Here is a 19,995-nt window from a genome sequence, read left to right as displayed (position 1 = left end):
GTGAACACCAGGAACTGCTGAAAGATCAGTAAAAGGATATTAGAGATGGCAGATCAAAAAATGTAAAGTGACTTCATGGTTGTCCGTTATCAGAGTAGGAAGAACGGCAAAAGAAAATAATTTAAGGGGAAGAAGGGAAAGACAAGGATTTTTGAGATTAAAAGTTAGTTTTCATTTTCCTATTTTGAGAACAAAGGGACCATTAACACTCCCGTAGAGATTTCTGAAGGCACAAGAAGCACGGAAAGAGTGTAGGTGAGACAAAGTATGTGCAAGTAACAAGTTGGCAGCAATCAGGATAAAGCAAAAAGCTGAAATCATGGAAATGGATGAGGCAATGCCGGAGCTGCCATACGGAAGAAGAGCAGAGCACGGTCTGTTCAGAGAGAGAGGGAAAGATTTCAGGGGGAGGAGAAGGGCTGGGAATCAAAGCTCATTCACTCAACAAACATTCACTCTCAGCCTACGGAATCGTTTCTTATGGCTGCTGTAACAAATCACCACGGTTGGTGGCATAAAATAACACAAATACATTATCTTACAGTTCTGGGGGTCAGGAGTGAAAAATGGGCCTCACTGGGCTAAAACGTCTCCTGTATTATCTTCTAAAACATTTCTAGCTTTCCCTTATACAATTCAGCCTTGAATCCACCTACAACTGATTTCTCTTCTCTGTTGTCTGATGAAAGGCAGTGTCACTTTTCATATGAGCAGCTTTCTCCAGGATTCTGCTATCATTAAGCATGTGTTTGTTTCTGTGCTCTCTACTGTTTCACTGGCCTATTTAATTACCCCCACACAACAGTGCCATTTGGTACTGGTTATGACAGCTTTACAACATGTCATAACAGCTGGTAGAGAAAGTTTTCCCACCTTGCTCTTCTCAAAATGTGTTTCAACTGTTACTGGGCCTTTGTATTTCCATACAAATTTTAGAATCAGCTTTTGAAGGTAAAAAAAAAAAAAAAAACATAGTGGAATTTTGTTTAGATTATTTTTAACATATAACCACATTGAAAAGAAATCAGTGTTCTAAAACAGAGTTGTTCTACCTGTGAACATGGTATATTACACTATGTAGTTTTTATTTAATGTCTTGTTTCTTTTTTGACTTCTGTTTAGATGTCTTCCATCATACTTATTTCAAAATATTTGCACCACGGTGTGTCTGCAGAATTTTTCTTACATGGTGGTGTTTCTCATTTGTCTAGTGTAGGTGAGCTGGTTTAACAATTTTAATTATTTTTACGTTGAGAATCATCTATTGGCTTTATTATTTATATCTTAGGAATGCATTAATTTCTAGTTTTATCTTTCTGAAAATACTTCAGCCCTATCTAGTCTTCTTCTCAAACTTCTTGCTTGATAAAAGAAGGATGTAAGACTACAAACTTTCTACTGCTCATTGCTTTATCTGTAGCCCAAAGGCTATAACATGTTTTTCATTTTTATATACTTCCAGATATTCTGCAATTTTGATTTACTCTTTGCTCAAATAGGTTTTAAAAATATACATACTTATTTTCGATAGAAGGATTTTAGTTTTTCTCATATTGCCTGTAATTTCTAATTTTATTGGACTATATTTCTACTTTGTGAAATTCATTGAAGTTTTCCTTTGATCTAAATTACTTACATTTTGTGAATATTCCGATGTTATTTAAAATGTTTATTCCATTTTTACAGTACAAAATTTGAAAGATATAGATAACTGTGAGACAAAGAATTAGATTTGGACTTTGTATTCTGAAAGATAAACCTTGAAATTTCCTGGGTAATCAAGGTATGTATGTTCAATGATTCAATCAGTCATGACTATGCAATGAGGCCCCAATCATAAGTATGCAATTAAGCCAATAAGGTCATGTATCCTTGGGGGCCTGGGGGCCTCACACTGGGACCCCACTTGGACTTTGCCCAATGTGTCTCTTAGTTTGTATTCTTTCTGGTTTTAATAAATCAGTAGCTGTAAATATAGTGTAACTATGAACTCTCTGAGTCTTTCCAGGGAATTATTAAAACCATGGGGGAAGTGAAAGCCAGCAGAGGCAGGGGTCTGTCTATTTGGCAGTTTGTAGGACTGTGTCTTTTTTAACTTATTCTGACCTAGCTAGGGGTGGCTAGGATCAAAGGGGGGCTGCTGGTCTGAACTGGAGGAAATCATATGGATTTCCAAGCTTGTGGCCAGTGCTCACTGACCTGGCCCTGGCCAGGTAGGGACGAGAGAGAGAAGAATATGACAGCCCAGATGTGAGGAGGCTGGGGAACCTCCAAACTTATGTCCTCCTGATCCAACCGTGAGTGACTGGGGATGACAGAGTGCTGCTTTGACTGGCTGACAATGAGGATGGAGGAGTGGGAAGGTGAGGACTGGATCCATTTCCAGGTAGGAAATGGATTCTTGTTGATCATCATGTAGTTGGCAACGAGAGTGGGAGGTACCCACTGTGACCCTAGCTTAGTGCAGGCATATATTTGATTCACTTTATAAAACGTGCTATTTATATCTTCTAGCGCAAGAGTTGGTAAAGTTCTTCTGTAAAGGGCCAGATAGTAAATATTTTAGACTTTATAAGTAATACAGTCTCTGTTGCAACTGTTAAATGCTGCCACTGTTTTGTGAAAGGATCCATACACAGTATGTTTACAAAAGGGTCCAGCTGAGTTATAATAAAACTTCACTTACAAAAATTGGCAGCTGGCTGGACGTGGCCCAAGGGCTGCTGTTTGGTGACCCCAGTGCTAGATAGGGTCTCACAGTTGTTGTGCACTGGATTTGGTATGAAATCAGGGAGGTATAATATGGTCTACTCTACTTAATATGTTTCTGTTTCTCTTTATATCTCTTGCAGTTTGTTATAAAACAAAAAGCTTATTTTTATGATGGTGTATTTGTTGCACAGATATTCAAAATGTTTCTATCCCCTTTTTAACCTGTCTTCTTTAGCATTATTTAAATGTACCTTTTCTCATTTGATGTTTTTTGATCTGAATTGAACTTTGAGAAGTAGTTAGATGATTTAACTAAATTATTTGTATGCTTATTGGCTTAATTATTATTTTGTATTTCAAACTTGCCAAGTTATTTCTTTGGTATATCATTTTGATAAAATCTCACACCAATTTTTATTAATAGGTGACTTTAATCTATTTCCATAAACTGCTATGACAGAAGTTTGTCTTACTTTATGTTGTATACTTACAAATTTTAAATAAAACCTTTTCAGCAATAGGTTTTTCATTTGCTCTGTTCACTGTATTTTTCTTCTAAAAACTAATAAGGCTGTATTTCTGCTCTAGTAGTTATCCTCACAACCATAATCTTATGTAATTTCTTAATCATCTATTTACTTAGATAGTAGCTAGTCATTCCTTATTATACAACCAAAGATGAAATCAGAAAGTTTCTTTTTTCTCATGTTAGGCCCCAATTTTAGGTGCTTTTATATGTTCAATTTTTATCTTTTTTTCATATTAAATATAATTACATTACTTGATTTCTCAGTATAACTGACATTTCTGGGCTCCCAGTTTTAAAGATGAAAAGATAAATGGTTTTTCTAATATCCCAAACATAAAGGCCTCAAAAATATCTTTGTCTAGCAGATCACTTTGTATTTAATTTCCTTGGCTACCTTCTGCCAATATTTGATAACTCACCTGGGGAGCACTTGTTTTGAAATTCTTCCTCTAATAACCATGGGTCTTCCCCTTGCTCCAACTTGATGATGACTTCTGGTTTTATAAAATTGTATCCTGTAAAGCGGAAATTCGGGTCAGCTGAATAGGCTTCAATGTTTCTAAATGTGAGGGAAGGTATAGCTTTAAGAACAGTACACTGAAGGTACTCATGTGACTCTTTCTTTGGAGAGGTAAAAACAAAAACATTTTATGCTCAAAAGGGATCAATCCCCTTAACTGCCTGAGTCACAGACAACCTAACGTTAAATTCTAATAAAAGTTCAAGTATTAAAAAGACACTGCACGTGAACTTCCTCTTCTGTCCATGACGGAGCAATTAGACCAATTCACCTGTCCAAGTTAAACAACTGGAAAACCATACAAAATATATGAAATAATGGTTGTTAGACATTGGTCAATAGGCATTACATGACTCAGTGATCGCTGAGGAAAGAGAAATAAATGAGTCGTGCCTTACAATTGCCACAGCAATCAAAGTTTCTAGGTCAAAACACAGAAAGGAAACACCCAAACGCAGGCTGGCAATCTCAGTAAGCTGAGGAGACAGGGTTGGAATTTTGGAAAAGTAAAAACATTAAAAAGCAAACAATAAAATCTAACACCCAATAATGTAAACTTCCTGACATGCAGAACCTAATCAAAACCTACCAGATATACAAAGAACCAGGAGCATATGACCTTTAAGCAGTAGAAAAACCAAACAATAGAAACACATCTAGAAATGACAGATATGATATAACCAGTAGTCAAAATATTAAAATAGCTACTATACTTCATATGTTCAAGAGCAGAGTAAAACACGAAAATGAGAAGAGAATGGAGGTTTGGGGAAAAGTTCCAAATCAAAATTTTAGACCCCAAAAATACAGCATCTGAAATGAAAAAAAAAAAAAAGCAAACAAAAACACTGTATATGATTAACAAGAGTTTAGATACCACAGCAGAGTAAGATTAATAAACTTTAAAGCATAGGAATAAACAATATCAAAAAAGAAACAGAAAATAAATAAAGACTAGGAAATACTAAGGAGCCTTCATGGCCCAGGGATTAAGAGCTCAGGCTGTTAATCAAAAGGTCGGCAGTTGGAATCCACCAGCTGCTCCTTGGAAACCCTGTGGGGCAGTTCTACTCTGTCCTATAGGGTTGCTATCAGTTGGAACTGACTTGACGGCAACGGGGTAAGGAAATACTAAACAGAGCACCAGTGACCTATGGGACAATATCAAACAGTATAACTTATGCAGAATTAGAGTTTCTGAAGAAAAGAGGAGAGTAGGGAGCACAGAAGAAAACATTTGAAGAAATAATGGCCAAAATGTTGCAATGCTGATGAAGTCTATAAACCCAAAGAGCTATGTTCAATGAAACTCAAGCAGAAGAAACATAAAGGAAAACTACAAAAAATATATTATAATCAAATCACTGAAAACCAATAATAATGAGTGTCTAAGTCATCTAGCGTGGCTATAACAGAAATACCACAAGTAGATAGCTTTAACAAAATGAAGTTTATTCTCTCACAGTCCAGTTGGCTAGAAGTCCAAAGTCAGGGTGCCAGTTCCAGAAGGCTTTCTCTCTCTGTCAGCTCTGGAGTAAGGTCTGGGAGCATCTCAGCACAGGAACCTCAGGTCCCAAAGACAGGCTCTGCTCCCACACTGCTTTCTTGGTGGTATGAGGTCCCTGTGTCTCTCTGCTTGCTTCTCTCTTGTATCTCAAAAGTGACTGGCTTAAGACACTATTTAATCTTGTAGATCTCATCGATATAACTGCCGCTAATCCATCTCACTAACATCATAGTGACAGCATTTATAACACATAGGGAAATCACACCAGATGACAAAATGGAAGACAATCACACAATACTGGGAATCACGACCTAGCCAAGTTGACAGATATTTCTGGGGGATACAATTCAATCCACGACAATGAGAAAATCTTATGTGGCCAGAAACAAAACACAGAATTATTATATACAACAAAACAAAGAAAAATAAAAGCTGAATTCTTGTCAGAAACTATATAAACCAAAAGATAATAAAACATCTTTAAAGTATGAAAAGTAAAAAAAATAAAAGCAACCTAGAATCCTCTACCACTCTAACAAAAAAGTTCCAAAATATAATGGAATTGGTTTTCACAGGAACGTGATACTGTGGGAATGGCAAGGGAGGACAATCATATTCATGAGCAGTGAGCTTTTTTCCCCTAGGGCTGACTATGGAGCCACCTGAGGGACTGGCGGATCTTACAGACTCCTGAGCAGGGCCCTATGAACAGTGCTCTGTTGACCAACAGAGTTGTTTGGTTTACAGATGGCAGTTCCAAGGTGGGTAGACAGCTGTTTGGAAGGTTGCTGGAGTATGACCAATTGATGAAAAAACTTGGGCTGAAAGACGTGAGAACAAATCAGCTCAGTGGACTGAACTGCATGGTGTTTTCCTTGCAGTGATGGAAGAACTATCCAGTGGTCTGGAGTTCAAGGCTGCAACTGTGGATGCCAGAATCAGTGATAATTCGTAAGCAAGAAGCTACACCTTTAAACTGTTCTGTCAGAATTCCTAAGGGCTTAATGGGATAGAGTGTGCCTTTACTCCATCTGAAAACACTGGGGCTGACAGTGAATGTGTAATGGTGGAGGGAGCCTATTAGTTCTATACCCATGTAATGCTACGTTCTATAAACGGGAGTGGACTAAGGGTGCTTCCTAGGCTATCATAGTTATCGACAATCTGGATCAACACAGTGGCCAAATCTAACTTTTCTTCCAAAGGTGGAAAAGTTTGGGCAAAAATCAATGACAAATGGAGAGAAGGAGAACTAGCAGTGGAGGGTAAAGGAATGAATAAATGGATAATGCAATAAGGGAAACCCAGTATTACAATGGTGCCTCAAGAAGACCCAGAGGAATAGATGATACTGTCTCTTTGCTCAGTTATGCCAGATGCCTGAAACTGTAAAACTGTATGTTTGGGAAGATAACCCCTGCTTCTGAAACCTGAAAAAGTTGAGTGGAAGCCTGAAAACCCCCCAAGTGGCATTGCTCTATGAGACATTTTGGCCATATGATATGATCACAAACCGAGCTGTCAATGACTATGTGGAACACTACAGTCCCTGAGTGGCACAAACAGTTAATGTGCTCGGATGCTAACCAAAAGGTTGGGGGTTCAAGTATACCCAGAAGTGCTTTGGAAGAAAGGCTTGGTGATCTATTTCCAAAAAATGAGTCACTGAAAACCCTATGGAGCACAGTTCTACTCTGACACACATGGGAGCGTTCTGGCTAAACTTCTTCCAAGACAGATTTGTTCCTTTTTTAAGAATGAACAAATGTTATGCCAAACGTTAGGCATATTCATACTGATACTATTGTGGTGTCTATTACATAAGTGCTATAAGAAATGTAGATGTTCAACAAATATGACTGCTTTGCTGTAAAAGAGCCTAGGCCAAAAGCCAGGGAATGGCCTGTGCAGTAAAGAATTAATGGAGCAGCCCTGGGTTGTCGAAGTTCTGAATATTCCAAAGAAAGGTCTGGTCCTTGCCTGACTCTTGGAATATAATCTCTAAACCCTTGGAATATCTGGCCTGATAGAAGTGTCTTTGTTTACCTGGGGCCTTGGGCCATTGCAGATAGCCTATGCTAACAATGTAATTATGGTAGTGACTCTAGGCCATGTGGTATCAGTTTATCTATGGAGAGACTGGAGAATGAGACTAACTAATGTCATCCATGCTGGTGCTGTGTGGTCTACATGACTGATGCCCTATAAAAACCCTGGACCCTTGGACTCTGGTGAGCTTCCCAGGATGGCAATACTTCATGAGTATTGTCAAACATCATTATGAAAGAGTTAAGCACTGCCCATAAGATTCTACTGGAAAAGGTCAACTAGAAGCTTGTGCCTTTTGCCCTTAGTGATTTTACACTGTGTCTCTTTGCTATAAGAAACCATAACCATGACTGCAACAGCTTTCCTAAGTTCTGTGAATCCTGAGGGTAGTCTTGGAGCACCCCTAACACAGATATATGTACTGAAAACTAAAATATTGCAAAAAACCAAACCAAACCCATTGCCAATGAGTCGATTCCAACTCATAGGGACCCTACAGGACAGAACAGAGTAGAACTGCCCCACAGAGTTTCCAAGAGTGCCTGGTGGACTTGAACTGGCAACTTTTTGGTTAGCAGCCATAGCACTTAACCACTATGCCACCAGGGTTTCCAAAATATTGCAAAGAAAAGCAAAAATCCTGGAAAAAAAAAGATATATATTATTTTCATGGAACAGAAGACTCAATATTGTTAAGATGTAAATCATTCCCAAATTGAGCTACGGATTTAAGGCACTTGCAATAATACCATCATCAGGGTTTTTGAAGAAATTTAAGAAGCAATTCTAAAATTTATATGGAAATGCAAAGAAAGTATAATTACCAAACAATTTTGAAAGTAAGACTAATGTTGGAGAACTTAGCTTCCCTGATTTCAAAATTTATTACAAACTTACTTAATCAAAAGAATGGTATCAGCATTAAAACAGACCTTCAGATCCAAGTAACAGAATATCCAGAAAGATAGTTTATTTCTGACAAAATACCAAGGCAGTTGAACGGGGTAAGAATAATCTATGCAGCAAATATTGCTGACATAATTGGAAATCAAGATTCAAAAAGTGAACTAGGACTTTTAATTTCACACATATGGGAAAATTACCTAGAAACAGATCACAGGCCTCATTTAAACCTAGTATTATAAAACCTCCTGAACAAAACCTGGGAGAAACTTTTAGTGACCTTGAATTAGGCAAAGAATTCTTAAACAGGACAAAAAAAGCACGCACATCATCATGAGTCATCAGGGAAAACATAAAACCCAGTAAGCTATATATAAAACCTTCACCAGAATGGGCAAACGTAGTAAGACTTACAATACCAGATGTTAGGCAGAATGTGGTACAATTTTTAACTCTCATCTATTGTTAAAAGGCATGAAAAACCACACGATTCCTTGGAAACATATTTGGCATTTTTAAAAAAGTTACACATATACTTATCCTAAGACCCAGCAAGTCTACTCCTTGGTATTTACACATGAGAAATGACAACATATGTTTACACAGAGACTTATACTCAAACACTTGTAGTAGCTTTATTCATAATGGGCCCAAACTGGAAACAACTCGAACGTCTACCAGCTGGTAAATGGATAACAGATTGTGGTATATGCATACAAATAAATACTACTCAAGAATAAAGAGATTAACATATTCATACACACAAGATGCATGAATCTCAAAAGCACTGTGCTAAGTGAAAGAAGTCAGACAATGAAGTGTGTATACTGTGTAATTCCATTTACATATAATGATAAAAGAGGCAAAACTATTGTGATAGAAAGAAGATCGCCAGATGGAAGGAGGGGAATGACTACATATAGCTACTAGGAAACTTTCTGGGGTGATGGAAATACTCTATGTCATAATTTTGGTGGTGGAAATCAACTATGCATTTCTCAAAACTCATGGAGCTGTACAATGAACAGTGCCAGGTTTTATTTTCTTCGTTACTCCTCAAAAAACGATGATTACAAAACTTAGGAAATAAAAAACTCGGAAATGCACGCTAGATGGAGTCGCATGGTGAGGTCTGCTCACCCACTGAGACGAGGTGGCTGTAGTTCTCCAGCATCACATCTCTGTACAGGGTCCTCTGGGCAGGGCCCATGTGCTGCCACTCCTCCTGGGTCAGCAACACAGCCACGTCCTTGAATGACACTGAAGCCTGTAATAGCATATTTTTATCAATACGAAAGGTTCAGAATTAGGTGACATGGAAAATATCTTTGAGAACTAATTCCTGTCATGTTTACCATTGAGAGTTAGAAACAAAATGTTGTAAAGGATGCCTATAATGGCTCTAAGTTTGTTTTATACTTTAGGAGTACCAATGCAATCAGTACAAATACCATTCTCATGCCCTAATTAATCTGAATTTATCTATATTATATACATACACCGCCAATTAATACTGACTGTGGTAAGCAGAATAATCGTCCTTACAAACGTTCATAGACTAACTTGTGAATGTATTACCTTCCATGGTAAAGGGGACTTTCTTTACACACGAGATTACATTAAGGACCTTGATGTGTGGAGAGTATCCTGGATTATCTGGGTAGGCCCACTCCAATCACGAGTCCTTAAAATCGGAGAATCTTTCCAAAGCTATGGTCAGAGAGAGAATGATACTGGAAGGTGGGTTAGAGAGTTAGGATGTTACTAGCTTAACTTTGAGGATGGAAGAAAGTTGCCATGAGCTACGGAATGTGGGTGGACTCTAAAAGCATTGAAAAGGCAAGGAAATGGATGATCCCACAGAGCTTGCGGAAAGGACCACGCTCTGAGCACCACCTTGATTTTAGCCTAGTGCGACCCATATCAGACTTCCGACCTACAGTACTATAATAAATTTGTGTTGTTTTAAGCTTGTGCTCATTTAGTGTAGCAACAATTGAAAATGAATACACTGCAAGAACTTAGAAACTTCCTTTTTAAAGATAAAATTATAACTAGGCTTCCTGTCATCTTTTCCTGTATTTGACTGGCTTGTCTTGAGCATTTGCTAAGGTACTCACTCCATCACTCACGGTCATTATACATGACCAGACCTGTATTTTAGAAGGAACGCTCTAAAAGAAGAGTGGAGGAGAACATCTGTGGTAACAAAACAGAAGAAGCCAACTTAAGCGACAGCCACCTATATTCAGGGAAAGAAGTGTGGATGAAGTACAGGAAATGGACTCGATGGCAACTAACAACAATAACAATACTATAACTGTATGACAAAAGAAAAATACGTGGAAGTAGGACAGTGGTAGGCCAAGGAAGTTGAGTAAACTCTGCAAGATTTAGTGTAGATGGTATCAGATAAGAAAAAATGGGAACACTGCTTATAATCTAACACAAAACATAGAAATGGTCAAAGGAACAGAGTTCTAATGAGATCCCAGAAAGTCTTCCAAGCTGAAAGTGAACAAGATTTAGAATCAAAGTATGCCTTAGAATCAGAACTTTGAACCCAGTTAGTTCTGGTTTGAACACCTGCTGATAATTTGCATTTCTAACAAGTTCTTAAATGCTAATGCTGCTGGTTAGGAACCAATTCTGAGACCACTAGTGAGAAACCCGTTGCAATCAAGTTGATTCTGACTCATAGTGACCCTATAGGACAGAGGAGAACTGCCCCAGAGTTTCCAAGGAGCACCTGGTAAATTCAAACTGCTGACCTTTTGATTAGCAGCCATAGGACTTAACCACTAGCCACCAGGGTTTCCAAGAACTACTAGTAGAAAAGTGGTTTTCAAAATTTATTACACATAAGAATCACCTGGGGATCTTGCTAAAATGTAGATTCTGCTTTGGTATATCTGGAGTGGAAATGCAAATTCTCAGCAGGGATTCGAACCAGAATGAACCCATTGGAAGCCCTGCTTAGGATGAATGATTGCCAGAGCAATTAATGGGAGGACCACAAGAGCACCTTGGGAGGCCCTCATTTTGTGTGTATGCAGCAGACAACTGCAGGGTACAGTGATGAGAAGAGCTCTCTAGATAAGGTTGGGGGAAATCTTTCAGAACTCTGGTATAAATAAGGCAGCAAAAGAGAGAAACAGAGACCAATTCTCATATTTGATGTTTGATGATGCTTCTGTAGAGGATATCATAGTCTAAAATTAATTTTCTAATTTTTACTAGAATATAGATGTAACATTAAGTTTTTTATACTGTCCTTGTCTGTAGCTACTTGCTAACTTCTATTATTAACTCTAATAGTTTATCTGTAGATTCTTCTGTATTTTCTTAATATGCAATCATGTGTCTCTAAAAAGCTAGTTTTATTTCTTCCTTTCCAATCCTTATACCTTTTATTTCTTTTCTTGCATTACTTCACTGCCTAAGACTTCCAATACAATGTTTGCAAACTCAGGTAGAAGCCTTCGATATCAAACTATAAAGTATAACATTTTCAGTAGGGGTTTTTTTTTTTTTTCATAGTTATCATTTATCAGATCAAGGAAGTTCTTTTCCATTCCGAATATGTTAAGAACTCTAATCATGAATGGATATTGCCATAGATTGAATTGTGCCCCCCAAAATATGTGTGGTAAATGCTAACTTCTACACTGGTGGTTATAAGTCCATTTGGGAATGGGTTGTGGAGTATTAGCGTAAGGTGTTTCTTAATTCAATCTCTTTTGAGATATAAAATAAATTAAACAAGAAAGCACTGCAAGCAGAGATGGGGAAGGGAGATGCCAACGCACATGAAGATTGCCCAGGAGCAAAAGCTCAAAGAGACAAGGACCTTCCCCCAAAGCGGAAAGAAACAGAAACCCTTCCCCTAGGGCCAGCGCCCTGAATTCAGAATTCTAGCCTCCCTCCTAAACTGTGAGAAAATAAATGTTTGTTAAAGCCACTCATGTGTGATATTTCTGTTATAGCAGCACTAGATAACTAAGGTATAAAGTATTCTCAAATTCATTTTCTACATCTAATCATATGACATAAGGAAGCCTGGTGGCATGAATAGTTAAATGCCCAGCTGCTAAATGGAAGGTTGGTGGTTTGAACCCACCCAGAGGCTTCACAGGAAAAAGACCTGGTGATCCCCCATAAAGATTAGAGCCTAGAATACTCTGTGGGGTGGTTCTACTCTGGGGTCACTATGAGTCAGAATCAACTCGACCACACGTAATAACAATCATATGACATAAGATTTCTGTCCTTTACTCTGTTACCAAGATGAGTGACAGGGATTTTGACTGTTAACTCAAATTTGCATTAACGGAATACATGTAACTTGGTTGACAATACTCCACATGTAGTATTATACATCACTGTTGGGAAAGTTAGCTCTGCCCATGACTCCTGGGAGAGGACCCTGAAAGCTCATCCCTGGAATTCTCCTGGACCCTGCACCAGATGCCTCTCCCTCTGCTGGTTTGACTCTACAGTCTTTCACTGTAATAAACTGTAACCGTGAGTATCACAGCTTTCAGTGAGCTGAGTCCTTCCTGTGAATTATCAAACCTCAGTGTAGTCTTGGAGGACCCCTGAACTTACAATTGGTATCAGAAATGAGGATGATTTTGGGGACCTCTGAGCTTGCAGTTTGTGTCAGAAGTGAGGGTGGTCTTGGGGACTCCCATACTTTGTAGCAATTCAATGCAGAAAGCATATTCTTTCAAACAAATGGTGCTGGAAATATTAGGCATACATAAGCAAAGAAAAAAACTAATCTTTAACCATTCTTTTCACTATAAACAAAAATTAACTCAAAATGATCACAGACCTAAATGTAAGGCCTGTAACTATAAAACTTGTAGAAGAAAACATAGGAAAAACCTCTGTTGAGTTAAACAAAGGTTTATTTAAAGGAGAAAAACAGCATAATTCATAAAAGAAAAAAATGTTGATTGAAAAATTAATAAATTAAAAACCTCTGCTCTTTGCAAAGGGAGCCCTGGTGGCGCAGTGGTTAAGTGTTCAGCTGCTAACTGAAAGGCTGGCAGTTTGAACCCACCAGCTGCTCCTCGGGAGAAAGATGTGGCAGTCTGCTTCCATAAAGATTTACAACCTTGGAAACCCTACAGGGCAGTTCTACTCTGTCACATGGGGTTGCTATGAGTTGAAAATGACTAACAACTCTTTCCACGACATTGTAAAGAATATGAAAAATCAAGCCACGAACTGGAAGAAAGTACACATAGTCTCCAACTTATGATGGGGTTTCATTCCAAGGACTCCATTAAGTTGGTTCTGGCATAAGTTGAATATCTTTTTTTTTTAGTTTTCATTATTGCTGCCTTTTATTACCTGTATCTTTACAAATCCGATCTTTGTTTTGGGGGGTTGGAAATATTACATATAAATTTACAGGTATATTTTAACACATACACACATACATTAAAAAATACACAAATCATAAAAATTTACTCCAACAATGAAGAAGAGTTGGACAACACTGGCATTTTGTCACGTTCGGTAATAACTCCACTTGTGGAAGCTTCTGGATCATCTGAATTATCCCTGGTAATGGGAACAGCATTTCCAGTCAAGAAATTAGCAAGAGTTGTCTGTATGGTCCTTTTCTTTTCTTCTTCATATATTTCGCAGTAACGTCTCACTGCTTCCCAAATCTGCCTATCGACTTTAGCAAAGTGATCAACATTTGGGTCCATGTTTTCAACCAACTGAAGCCCCTGATTTAGTTTAGAAAAAACTTCAGTTAATCCTTTCACTGAAATCATAACATTGAACATTTGCAGGTGACCATCTGAGAAATGATAACACCAGCAAATTACATGCTGCAACCATGTACGTAGTACATATTATTAACGATAAAATGTACAAAAAAACAGACAGTTCGAAGTGTACCTGCAAAAACATATTTAATTTCAGTTAAGGGTGATGGAAATAGAAACAAATACTGGTGATGGTTACAGAAGATGATGAACATAATTAATGTCATTGGGACCGGGCACAATATAGATTTTGTAGCCAGTCTTCTACATACAATCGTATCTAACCACCACCTCAGGAGAAGCAGGGATTGAGAGTGGGGTGGGCACAAGTGAACCTAAGGGGCAAGGGCTGTACCAGACTCATGTAGGTGCCCTGTGTCACATGCCCAGCCCCCAAGCCAGTATCTCCCCTCAGATGCCCCTGTGTCTTTATGAATCCTGCTCTGGGTCTTCTCTGATGCCACCTTAGAAACTTACCACACCCAAGAAACTATTACTAATTAACATAACGGCATGTGCACAGGACTGAAGGCACCCAGTCAGCCCTTAAATACGAACAGAAGCCAGTGGATAATGCCCACCCCCTCTTACAGGTGGCCTCCTCTGAGGGGCATTTGTTACTGCTTCTCAGAGGGTTCCTTGAAGGCCTGGGTCTAGGACCTCTCGTGAGAATGGGGTCAACCAGTAGACCAGGTTTCCTCCCTTCCCTGTTTCATTCTTTCCTGTATCCCAACTCCTCTGCTCTTTGAGTACTTCCCAACATTAACCACCTGCATAAAAGTCACCATCTCAAGGTCTTGGGAATCCATGCCATGTTACCCTCCACAATGACTGGATCAACATCCCATTTCAGCAGAGGCCAGACTCCTTGCAGTGTCCTTCAATACCCCACATGACCTGCCCCCATTCATCTGTTTTGTTACTCTTCCCTTATTTATTCTGCCCCAGCCACACTGGCCTGCTTGCAATTCTTGGAACACTTGTAGTACTGCCACCCCCCACCGCCCCCCCACGCCAAGGAATCTGCAGGTTACTCTTTTCTAGGTATCTCTGGTGCTTGCTCTCATTTCCTTTAATGTTTTCTCAAACATTTCCCTCTTCAGAAAGCCTACCTGGCCACTTTATTTAAAATTAAAACCTGTCCTTCCCAACCCTCTCCATGTTATTACGCAGCTTTACTTTTCAAAAATGCATTTAACCTGACTGGGTAATCCTACTTCTAGTATTTACCCTATAGTTTTATCACCTCTCCTATTTATCTATAAATATAAAGTTATTCATACATAATCATTTTAGACAACAGTTCCAGTGCCCTTCCTAAGAAGATGATGAGGATATGCACAGCACTTTCACATGATGAAATAATGTGCAGCTGCACAAAACAACACGGAAGGTCACTAAGTCCCTAGAGAAAGCATCCAGGATACATGGAAACAAAGATACGGAACAGGTGTAGATGGAATACAAACTGTCGGCTAGGAATGGGAAGGAAATTAGGATAAACGTATCCACATTTGCTTGCCCTTTCATAAATAAAGCTAGAAAGATATACAAGAAACCTACAGTGAAGTGGTTTGCTAGAGGCGGCAGAGGACTTTGGGACAGATGGGGAGAGGGATGGCAATAGGATTTATCAGTGTATACCTTTCTAGGTTTTATGGAAGTATGAATAGGTTACTTATTCAAAACAAAAAAAGAATGACAGCTGGGTGTGCAGAAGTGAAGGACACCAAGATGGTGACATGTGTCCCCTCTACTGTCAGTAGTTGCAGCGCACGGCCAGCAGAAAATGCCAGAACCACAAATGGACTCGGAAATCCAAGGGTTCAGATTAGGCCAACTAGAACATAGCTTGTCCTTTTTGATTGGCAGTCTCCATGTTCAAATAACATTTCAAAAGTGGTAATTAAGAAAAAATAGAAATCAATGATAAGCCTATGACTATTAATAAAATGATTTACTAATCAAAATCTTCACTTAGAGTTCCCACAATGACCACATGGAAGAGTCTCACAAGATCCACAAATAACAGGCAGTTTTCTTGTATAGATTTTTAGAAAAAACAAAAGAAACAATGTGAAAATACCCCAATTCCTTTTATGAGGCTATAACCATGATACACTACTGGACAGGCACATAAGAGAAAATTATGGGCTAAACTAACTTCTGCTACAGGAAAAAAAAAAAAATCCTAAAAATAGTATTTGCAAAAACACCCCTGCAACATATGCAAAAGTAACTCACCACACTCAGTAGTAAACAGGGTCCATACAGGAATTCAATGATACGTTAACATTACAAAATCCATTATTCTATTCATAATATTCACAGATTAAAGGAAACAGAATGTATTTTTATTCCAATAGATACTGAAAAAGTACTCAATACACATCCATGACTACACTGAAATCTAAGCAAAGCAGTAACTGGAGAGAAGCCACTTGTTCTGACAAAGGTCATCTACGAAAACCCAAAAGCAAACAACAGAATTAATAGGAAAATTATAAACATTTTTTCAAGACTGACTTGTATTTATTTATATTTTTCCTTTTCCATTTAATGTATGGACCCTTATAAACCTCGTAAATGCATTACAATACAAACTGGGGAATAAATAAAGATCTCACCTGAGACTCGTTCATTTTCTGTGGCTCTTGGGAGAGTGTAGACAATTGAGAAGGCTCAACTGTGGGGACAGAGAAGGACTGGGGTCACAAGATCTGGCCCATCTTAAAGCAACTAGATTCACCTCCCAAAATCTCGGTAGCTGGGGAGCAGCCTCCCTGTGGGAACACGGCCCGTGAGCCCTGGAAGAGGCATAGGGATGAGTGTGCTGAGGTGGCAGCACCTGTCCACAGCCAACTGTGAAATGATCATGGGAACTTGCAGTTTTAAACTGGCTGAATATAAAATCTTTTTCTACTGATTTAGCAATAATTTATGTATCCTTACAACTGATTAACGGAAACAACTAAGAAAACAGGATTACTAAGATTAAATTACACCAGAGGGTAAAGAAGCTATACCTTTATTCAGTAAAGTATTCAACGGAATTCAATTCACATCCATGACTTAAATCAAATCTAAACAAACTGGGAAGCAATTTACTTTTATTAAAATTGAGATAGTACAAAACATTCTTGGATTGCATCATTTATATTTTCCTAGTAATACTGTTTATTCCTTGAGGTACAAGTTTCAAAGAAAGCCCAGTAAAAGCAAGATTCCTTGTTTAAGCGTTTTAACCAAATTACGGTTTCTCAAAAGGCCCTTTGGTAAGAGGCTTTTGGTGACTGACCTGTGAGAGACCGAACTGCACTATGTTGTCCTCCTGGCTCTGTCACAAACTGGGCAGTCCTGGACAATTCACTGACTCTCTCAGGTTCTCTTTTTTTAAAGCTTTCAAAAGGGTCAGAAATCGATAACCACAGACATCTTTCATGAACCATCATTCTGGGATCTGTGAGGTCAGGATGATGTCACCAGTGTCACATGTGATGAACGACAATGTGTGAGAGCTACAACAGATTCGAAAAGAGCTACTGGAGAATGAATGGCTTGGGGGTCGTTTAGGGATAGGTAGGGACAGTCTCCTCACCTCTGGCTGGTTCTGCCTCAAGCCCACACCATGCCCTGACACTCTCTAATGAAGCAGCCTTTGCTGGTCAGCCCTCTGGACCAACCCAGCTCACCTCACTCTTCTCAAGCCTTACTCAAACTCTCCACTGTTACATAGCCTGTGGTGACTCCCGGGGATGGCTACGTCACCAGATCTGGCTCATTCTGGGCAAAGGGATCAGGAACTGCTTCTGGCTGTGCAAATCAGGACCTGCTCCTTTCTGGGCTCTTCCGCCTCTGTTCAAAAGTTTGGGTGAGAAGTCAAAGGTCAGCAGGGCGTTCTCTTGCAGATAAGATTCCTGTTCTCAGAGGCCTCCTACTTCCTACCTCACGAGAGGCTTTGTTACAAGGAAGCTGGGATTTGGGCCTAGGAATCATATTCATTTAGGAGTATCAGATAAAATGCACAGCCTGCCAGGGCAAGAGGGGCCTGCAACTTATGCTGAAGAGACCCTAAGTACCTAAGAATACATTTGCCACATGGTGAGATTCCATCCGCATTCACCTGCAATTTTATCCCTTAGGATTTGGGGATAAGACAGTCTGCTCAGTGCTGGAACCTCTGGTTTTAAGGCAGGTGCAATACTACAAAAGATCTGAGACCAGGAATAAAGCACACCTGTCTTTAACTACAAGCTCCATCACCTGCTAGCTTGTGCCTTGAGCATACCATTTTACTAACCTGAATCTCGGTTTTTAAAGCATTGCATTATTTTAAAAAAACAGTTCAGATATTATACCAATTTCACAGGATGGTTGGGACATTTACTAAGCCACCCAACAAAAGAAACAAAGTTAGTAATCACTTGTTCTTACTGATGACACCTGGTTACATGCTTTTCAGGTGGCATCTAACTCTCAGAACGCCACGTAGCAGTCAGTAATACCCTCATTTTCACGTAAGAAAACTGATTCCAGTTTACTTCTATGGTCCCTAACTACAGGTAACCGAGATGGAATTTACCTGGGTCCTTCTAGTTCCAGAGCCCGCGCTTTCTGGCAAGTTCAAGGTCCACAATTAAACGCACATTCTGCTCCAGCTGTCGGCGTGGGTTTTTCCTGCTCGGGCTGCAGGGTGGGCCAGGGACATGGTCCCCTCACACCGGGGCCGCACCAAGCATCTCCTGACCAGGACTCAGTCCACCTGCGGCCCGGGAGCCCTGAGTCCCTCCGATGGCCTTCTACGGCGCTGGGGGTCCGTCCTGGGGGTCCCTGTTCCCGTTCCCCCGGGCAAAAGCCAACCCATCCCGGGTGGTCTCCAAGACGCGTGGATTCCGAGTCCCTCTGCGTTCTCACCCCAAGTCCACACCATCTACTCCCGCGTAGACACTGAAGCTCGGGGATCCCGCCCACCGCACAGCCGAGCAAAGCGAACGTCGGCAGGCGCGCCACGGGTGCACATGCGCAGTAGGACCCGAGAGCCCCGTCTGCACTCCGCTCAGGCCGCCGGCGGGAGCCAAAACGCCACTTCCCATAACCCCCCGCGCCGGGGCTTGTGGTGCTTTTGCCAGCTTTTTCGGTCGGTTGGAGACACTGTGAAACTTGCGTTAGATTTGTGTATTGGAAGTAGTAAGGAAAATTACAGTTCCTCTTGTTAATCACGGAAGCGATATTGGAATGATGTAGGAGAATGTACTTAGTTTTAAAAGGTACGCCTATTGAAATATTTAGGATTGAAAGAATGGAGCTGTAATTTTTCAATTAAGTAGGGTTTAGCCCTCCTTAAACCTTACCTGAGCATCTTCTTATTACCAAATTAAGAACCAAACCAAAGGAGAGCCATTGTAGGCGAGTCGCCTTCGGCACTTATGCTGACCCTATAGGACAGAGTAGAACTGCCCTATAGAGTTTGCAAGGCTGTAATGTTTGCGGGAGCCCTGGTGGCCCAGTAGTTAAAAGCTACGCCACTAATCGGCGGTTCTGAATCCACCATCCGCTGTTGGAAACCCTACAAGGGAGTTCTGCTTTGCCCTATAGGGTCGCTATGAGTCAGAATCAACTCCACGCAATGGGTAATCTTTACGGAAGCAAAGTGCCACATCTTTCTCCCGGTCGGGCTGCTTTCTGAGTGCAAACCTCAGACCTTTCGCTTGCCAGCCCAGCGCTTTAACCACAGCGCCACCAGGGCTCCAAATTAAGGACGTGGGCGTAAAGTGTAAACACTTCTTTTTACTAAATTACATATATTGAACTTTTATTTGGTCGATATTATTTTACAGCATTCATCATTTTTTGTAAGGTAATAATAGATAAAAAATTGGATGCAATTAACACTGGGGAAAAAAAGGAATGGTGGAAGCAATAAATTAGTGCAACTTTGCCAATAGGGCGCAAAGCCTTACTCCTCAGCCCCGTTCCCAGCAAACGC

General features: G+C 39.8%; 1 protein-coding gene across 4 annotated transcripts in view; it reads right to left on the bottom strand.

Moving 5' to 3' along the window:
• The window catches only part of LOC100673859 (zinc finger protein 782-like), a 28,770-nt gene extending 9,719 nt beyond the window's left edge, over positions 1–19,051 (bottom strand). The window contains exons 1-5 of one of the 4 annotated variants that reach the window (XM_064291111.1): positions 18,592–19,051; positions 17,308–17,469; positions 16,637–16,695; positions 9,361–9,487; positions 3,661–3,756 (exon numbers count right to left, since the gene is read on the bottom strand). In XM_064291111.1, the coding sequence (XP_064147181.1) occupies positions 3,661–3,756; positions 9,361–9,487; positions 16,637–16,695; positions 17,308–17,461 (436 nt within the window). In that variant the 5' untranslated portion in view covers positions 17,462–17,469; positions 18,592–19,051. Of the gene's footprint in view, positions 1–3,660; positions 3,757–9,360; positions 9,488–16,636; positions 16,696–17,307; positions 18,571–18,591 lie in introns of those variants that run through there. The other 3 variants (XM_023544666.2, XM_023544667.2, XM_064291110.1) reach the window with 3 other exon arrangements.
• Positions 19,052–19,995: the final 944 nt, after the last annotated feature.

This window comes from Loxodonta africana, chromosome 9, assembly GCF_030014295.1.
Source record: "Loxodonta africana isolate mLoxAfr1 chromosome 9, mLoxAfr1.hap2, whole genome shotgun sequence".
NCBI lineage: Eukaryota > Metazoa > Chordata > Mammalia > Proboscidea > Elephantidae > Loxodonta > Loxodonta africana.
The sequence above is the reverse complement of the archived record's forward strand: the minus strand, read 5'-3'. Positions and strand labels throughout refer to the sequence as shown.